This window comes from Ranitomeya imitator, chromosome 1 (genome assembly GCF_032444005.1).
Source record: "Ranitomeya imitator isolate aRanImi1 chromosome 1, aRanImi1.pri, whole genome shotgun sequence".
NCBI lineage: Eukaryota > Metazoa > Chordata > Amphibia > Anura > Dendrobatidae > Ranitomeya > Ranitomeya imitator.
In genome coordinates, this window is record NC_091282.1 from 848,744,480 (window position 1) to 848,752,115 (window position 7,636).

A 7,636-nucleotide genomic window follows, 5' to 3' on the forward strand; every position below is an offset into this window, starting at 1 on the left:
CCAGCGCCGCAGATGCATGTGTCGTGGCAGTGTGACAGTCACAACATGTATGGAGAGCCTGTGTGTTGTGACTGTCACACAGCCACGACACGTGCAGCTGCGGCGCCGGACACCTCATTATCGGGAGCGCTCCAGGTATCCGGGATTCCAAGGCAGCTAGTCGGGAAGTGCTATAGCTGTTGGGATAAGCTCTCATCTGAAGCTATTCGCTCATCCCTAGTAGGGACCCGTCATCCACACAAAGCAAGGACAACAGCATCAGAAGAAGATGGGAGGCGCCGGAGCATGACCAGCAACATCCCTCAGACCGGATGGCCTGCATGTGAGTATAATAAAAAGGTGCTTTTCTTTTGTTGCAGGCCGTATTGGGACCAAATACACAGCATATTAGAATGCTGTATATGAGGTCTGAAAGGTGGTGGCCGTATCTATGGGACAACCCTGGTGACAGGTTCCCTTTAAGCCATCTTCACACTACGAGTTCTTTGTGCATTATTCTGCTGTGTATTTTCGTAGGTAAAACATTTCCTGTAAAGTGATAAAATTTATGCAAGTCTCATACCCACTGTACTGTTTTTTTAACGCAGTAAAATCACACAACTGACTTTCAATGAAGTTTTATCAAAGCTAAATAAAAGGAAGTGTTCAAAACAATGTGGTTTTATTTAAAACATGACATACCAAAAAGTGACAAAGACCATACCTGAAAAAAAAAAAAAAAAAAACAGCCCAAATTTTCCAATTTGTAAATGTTTCACGAGTAGGCAGGTTCCACAACTACATGAAACGTGGACTGTTCACCCATCAGAAGATCCAGTCCAACTGCCTGGTCTCCTGACCTGAGCCAACGGCTTCATATATTCAGGACAGTTCTTTCTATGCAAGAACAGTCTGTGGTTCTTGGATGTGTGACACCAGTCTTAGACTCTCTTCAGGTGCCATCAATCAGGAACATCTCGGAGCATATGTCAAAATATCCAAAAGGTTCCATTCACGTGATGGAGGCCAAAGGCAAAAATGTTACTGGCCACCTCTTGGGGGGCATATGCCAATAGACCTTTGCTTGGATTTTTTAACAGAAAAATAAAAAAGTTATAAGGAAATAAAGGAGTGAAAATTAAATGTAGATGCTTCAGGAACGGATTGTCCCTCATTGGCTCAAAGCAGGAAACAAGGTAAAATAACGTGATAAGTATACTGCAGTTATGACACTGATGACCGCCATACACAGGTGACCACTGCAGCCAATCACTGACGTAAGCCTCTTTCACACTTCCGTCGTTTGCAATCCGCTGCAAACCGTCGTTTAGGGCAAAAAACGGATCCTGCAAATGAGCTCGCAGGATCCGTTTTTTGCCCATAAACCTGTATTAGCGACGGATCGCCACACGCCGCATCCGTCGTGCGACGGCTCCGTCGTGTTTTGGTGGACCGTCGGCACAAAAAAAAACGTTCAATGTAACTTTTTTTTGTCCGTCGGATACGCCATTTCCGGCCGCGCATGTACGGCCGGAACTCCACCCCTCCTCCCCGGACTGCAGAATGGGCAGCGGATGCGTCGGAAAACTGCATCCGCTGCCCATGTCGTGCAAAAAAAAAAAAAAAAAAATCACAACGTCCGTCGGGCCGATGCATGGCGACGGCCTCGTACCAACAGAAATGTGAAAGAGGCCTTAAAACACTGACACTGGGGACAGTGATCAGCTGCACTGTTCACATACACATATCATCACTGAAGAGCACTTAAAGGGGTTTTCCAGCTGATGAGAGGTATTCATAAAGGGACTGTCACCTGAATTTGGCGGGACTGGTTTTGGGTCATATGGGCGGAGTTTTTGGGTGTTTGATTCACCCTTTCCTTACCCGCTGACTGCATGCTGGCTGCAATATTGGATTGAAGTTCATTCTCTGTCCTCCATAGTACACGCCTGCGCAAAGCAATCTTGCACAGCGCAGGCGTGTACTATGGAGGACAGAGAATGAACTTCAATCCAATATTGCAGCCAGCATGCAGCCAGCGGGTAAGGAAAGGGTGAATCAAACACACAAAAACTCCGCCCATATGACCCAAAACCAGTCCCGCCAAATTCAGATGACAGGTTCCCTTTAAGAGATCAAACCAACATAAGAGATCAAACCAACAAACATTAACAAAAGAAATTATACTCCGTCACCAATCCCACCATAGGGTCTGGGATTCAGCCACTTCCTGCTGGTCTGTGCTCGACACCAAAAATGGCCAGAAGTCCCAACTCCGAAAAATTGGACACTGTCTGCACAGGCTGACCATGCTTACGAAGCACGTAGAATGATCGTTCTCTGCACACACACAGTCATCGGTCTTGGCAGACAAATCATCATTTTCAAGCCAGCCTACAAATCAATTTTCCAGACAAAAAAAATGCATTTTGCATGTTTGTAAGGTTACAGTCAGTTGGTTTCCACAGGACAACTATATAAAAACGGGTGTTTTTAATCACGCCCTTTCACAACAGTAGAAACGTATTTCTAAAGGTGTTGTCCACTATTGAGACAACCCCGTCTCCATCACTATGTTCCCCCTTATACTCACCTCTGGTGCCATTCCAGCGATGTCGGCGCTGGTTCTCCTGGAGCTCACCTGACATTATGTTATGAGATCCTTGCAGCCACTTCACTCTCCCGTCCATTGGGCCAATCAGACGGCCTGGAAAAAGTGAGAGCGGCGACTGCTCTCTCGCTGCAGGGATCACGACAATAACATCCGTTTGACTTGGCCTAGTGCTGTAGGGTTTTTTCTTTTACAGCACACGGAACCATAACATGTCATTAATGCATACAAACATCAGTTTTCTATAACGGATCCCTGTCTCTGGTTCATGAGGCTCAGATCACGTCCTCTTCTCATCAGAATGCGGAGCTCAGACTCAGCCATTAAAAGGGGAAACATGAGACAAAACTAAGATGACAGACTATGTTTTTCAGTTTTTCATCAGAATTTCATCCATTTTTTAACTGTTACATTAAGAATTAATAGAAAATAAAAAAGTTCAGCTTGCTGCTTCGGTGAGAAGAAGGGACAAGAGAAAAGCTGATGCAACTCGGATGACATCTGAGATGTGAAGAGGAGGGGAAATATATATATTTGTTAAAGTCCATTACTTTCAGATGGTGACGTGCAAATTGTCTCTTCAGAGAGGAAGAAGACTAGAACTCTAACACTCAGTGTAAGTCTGTCCTCGGGGAGCATTCACACCTCTGTGACGTGTCGGCGAGCTGCCACATTTTACATCACAGAGCACACAGACAGCGAGTACACACTCCCGAGTCAGAATCAGAGATGCTCCACGGCTCACACATGGATTTGTCACTTTAAGAGATGTCTGACTAGATCCATTTACCTCAATGCGTCCATCTGCTGTCCGATAAAAAAAATAAAATAAAATCACCGCTGGAGAGTTTTGTTGTCGTTTTTATAATTTCAGGACTGGGGTGACGGCACTAATCCATGTTCTCAGCCCCTAGTGTTATACTCACCAGCTGCCGTCTTCAGCTGTTCCCGACACTGCCCCAGTCCCGTGCCGCCATCTTGTGCCCATTACTCCTGACTGCCCAGACATCAGAGGTAATGGCACCCGCTCTCAGTGCACGTCTGTGACCTCGTTCTGGCCTTCATAAGACTTCCAAATACTGGAGGTCACAGACTGCTGAGGACCGACCGGATCTGTGCCGGGAACAGAAGATGATGGCTGGTAGTGAGTATTACTACTGCAACCTCCTACTCTCCGGCCTCCCCTCTTCCACTCCAATCCATCCTACATTCTGCTGCCCGACTAATCCACCTGCCCCCCCACTATTCCCCAGCCTCTCCTCTATGCCAGGTCCTTCACTGGCTTCCTATCGTCCAGAGACTTCAATTCAAAACCCTAACCATGACGTACAAAGCCATCCACAACCTGTCTCCTCCATACATCTGTGACCTCGTCTCCCGGTACTTTCCTGCACGCAACCTCCGATCCTCACAAGATCTCCTCCTCTACTCCCCTCTCATCTCTTCTTCCCACATCCAGGACTTCTCCCGTGCTTCCCCCGTACTCTGGAACTCTCTACCCCAAAACATCAGGCTCTCACCTACCACGGAAACCTTCAAAAAGACCCTGAATACTCACCTCTTCCGACAAGCCTACAGCCTGCAGTGATCCTCAACCTACTGATCCGCCGCACGACCAGCTCTACCCTCTCCTAGTGTATCCTCACCCATCCCCTGCAGACTGGGAGCCCTCGCGGGCAGGGTCCTCTCTCCTCCTGTACCTGTTAGTGCCTTGTTTTTGCTTATTCTTATTGTATTTGTCTATATTTGCCCCATTCACATGTAAAGCGTCATGGAATAAATGTCGCTATAAAAATGTCTAATAATAATATTACTGGGGCAATTTGCATAAAAGTTTTGTAACATTTCAAACAGAATTCTGGAGCAAACGACCCAATGACTGGTGCTCGGAGTGTGTGGGGCTGCAATCATGGGGGGCCGCACTGCTGGAGTGACAGGAGCATGGAAGGTGCCCGGGGCACATGGAGCCGCCGCGGGCACACGCACTCACCCGGCTACACTGACGCAAGGCATCTGCCATCTTTCTCCAGCGCTCCCCTTCGACCTTCCCGCACGTTGGACGCTATCAGACTTCCGATGAAGTCACTGTCAGGTGACCAGTCACGTGTGCGGGCGCCCACACAGGCGCGGGCTGATGATGCAGCTACAGAACTGGTGGGAGCTGAGGGACTATCGGCTGTGAGGGAGCGGAGGGGCTGCGTGAGGACCCCAGAAGGACGGCCACGTGTCAGACCGACATCACCTGACTAGCAGGCGCGGGCTCATGTTCAAAAAGATCTTCCCGGACCGCGGCATCTAGGGGGTTAACACAAGCAAGGCGGAGAATGCAGGAGCTGCACAAGGCCTTAGTGAGGGGGGATAGCATGGCAGGCATGAAGTGACACACACATCTACTATCTCGGTGGATGCGTCCTTCTGTCCGAGGCAGGGATGGCAGCGCCTACACAGTGTGACGTAGGAGTCTGCGCTCGCGCACCGCGTAGGAGTCTGCGCTCGCGCACCGCGTAGGAGTCTGCGCTCGCGCACCGCGTAGGAGTCTTGGCTCGGGCCTCGCCTTGGCATCTGCTCACCATGTAGGAGTCTACGCTCACACACAGTGTAGGAGTCTGCGCTTGCGTACCGCATAGGAGTCTGCCCTCACACCTCGCCTAAGAGTCTTCACTCATGCGCCGCGTAGGAGTCTGGGTTCGCTCCTCACCTAAGAGTCTTCGTTCCCGCCTCGCCTAGGAGAATGCGCTAGTGCTTCGCCCAAGAGTCTTCTTTTGCACCTCGCCTAGGAGTCTTCCCTCGTGCGTCGTGTAGTCTTCGTTCGCGCCTTGCCTAGGAGTCTTTGTTCGCGCCTCGCCTAGGAGTCTTCGTTCGCAGCTCGCCTAGGAGTCTTCGTTCGCACCTCGCCTAGGAGTCTCCGTTCGCGCCTCGCCTAGGAGTCTGCGCTCGTGCCTCGCCTAAGAGTCTTCATTCGCACCTCACCTATGAGTCTGTGCTCACGCACCACGTAGGAGTCTGCTCACGCATCGCGTAGGAGTCTGCGCAGGGCAGTGCAACATGTATGGGAGTCGGTTTCTAACCGTTTGTGCAGCCACGTGCACATTTGTGGCCTGCTGGAGGTCATTTTGCAGGGCTCTGGCAGTGCTCCTCCTGTTCCTCCTTGCACAAAGGCTGAGGTAGCGGTCCTGCTGCTGGGTTGCTGCCCTCCTACGGCCCCATCCACATCTCCTGGTGTACTGGCCTGTCTCCTGGTAGCGCCTCCAGCCTCTGGACACTACGCTGACAGACTCAGCAAACCTTGCCACAGCTCGCATTGATGTGCCATCCTAGATGAGCTGCACTACCTGATCACTTGTGTGGGTTGTAGAGTCTGTCTCATGCTACCAGGAGTATGAAAGCACAACCAACATTCAAAAGTGACCAAAACATCAGCCAGAAAGCATTGGTACTGAGATGTGGTCTGTGGTCCCCACCTGCAGAATCACTCCTTTACTGAGTGTGTCCTGATAATTTCCATCTGTTGTCTATTCCATTTGCACAACAGCATGTGAAATTGATTGTCAAACAGTGTTGCTTTCTAAGTGGACAGTTTGATTTCACATAAGTTTGATTTACCGTATATACTCGAGTATAAGCCGACCAGAGTATAAGCCGAGACCCCTAACTTTGCCACAAAAACTGGGAAAACTTAATGACTCCAGTATAAGCCTACGGTGGAAAATGCAGCAGCTACTGGTAAATGTCAAAAATAAAAATAGATACCAATAAAAGTTAAATTAATTGAGACATCAGTAGGTTAAGTGTTTTTGAATATCCATATTGAATCAGGAGGCCCATATAATACACCATACAGTTCATGATGGGCCCCATAAGATGCTCCATACAAAATACGCCCCATATAATGCTCCATATAGTTTATGATGGGTTCCATAAGATGCTCCATATTAAAATATGCCCCATATAATGCTGCACAAAGGTTAATAATGGCCCCATAAGATGCTCCATAGACACATTTGCCCCATACAGTGCTGCACAAATGCTGATTATGGCCCCTTAAGATGCTCCATAGAGATTTTTGCCCCATATAATGCTGCACAAATGCTGATTATGGCCCCATAAGATGCTCCATAGAGATATTTGCCCCATGTAATGCTGTACAAATGCTGATTATGGCCCCATAAGATGCTCCATAGAGATATTTGCCCCATATGCTGTTGCTGTGATTAAAAAAAATGACATACCTCTCGTCGCTCAGGCCCCCAGCCCTTGCGATATTTACCTGTCCTCGTTCCACCACCACGTCATCGCGCCCCCTGACCTGAGCGTCACAGCAGAGGACTTGGAAGACGGAGCGGCTCCCAGCGGTGGAACGAGGACATGTGAATATCGCGCAATGCTGCTCACCCTCCCCATTATACTCACCTGCTAACGGCGCAGTCCCTGGCAGCTTCCCTCATGGTCTTCTCCAGGCGCTGATAGCTTCTTCCAGCGTTGAGCGGTCACCGGTACCGCTCATTACAGTAATGAATATGCAGCTCCACCCCTATGGGAGTGGAGTCACGTCCATATTCATTACTGTAATGAGCAGTATCATGTGACCGCTCAACGCTGGAAGAAGCTGTCAGCGCCCGGAGACCATCGGAGATGCAGGGACCACGCCAAGAGCCGGTGAGTATGTCACAGCCGCTGCTCCCCCGCCGACCGTATATACTATACTTGGAGTTATATTCTGTTGTTTGTGTTCCCTTTATTTTTTTGAGCAGTGGATATATATATATATACTAGATGGTGGCCCGATTGTAGCGCATCGGGTATTCTAGAATGCACAGCCACATAGTATATAACACAGGCCACATAGTATATAACACAGCCCACGTAGTATATAGCACAGCCACGTAGTATATAACACAGCCCACGTAGTATATAGCATAGCTACGTAGTATATTGCACAGCCACGTAGTAAATAACACAGCCCATGCAGTATATAACAGCCCACGTATTATATAACAGCCACGTAGTATATAGCACAGCCCACGCAGTATATAACAGCCATGTTGT

The 7,636-nt window shown here is 48.8% G+C and overlaps 1 protein-coding gene across 1 annotated transcript in view; it reads right to left on the reverse strand.

Annotated features, from left to right (window-relative positions):
- Positions 1-4,819, reverse strand: part of TIMM44 (translocase of inner mitochondrial membrane 44) — a 148,807-nt gene extending 143,988 nt beyond the window's left edge. Inside the window, exon 1 of the mRNA XM_069741305.1 lies at positions 4,581-4,819. Coding sequence (XP_069597406.1) covers positions 4,581-4,610 — 30 coding nt within the window. The 5' untranslated portion in view covers positions 4,611-4,819. The remainder of the gene's footprint in view (positions 1-4,580) is intronic.
- Between the last annotated feature and the right edge of the window lie 2,817 nt (positions 4,820-7,636).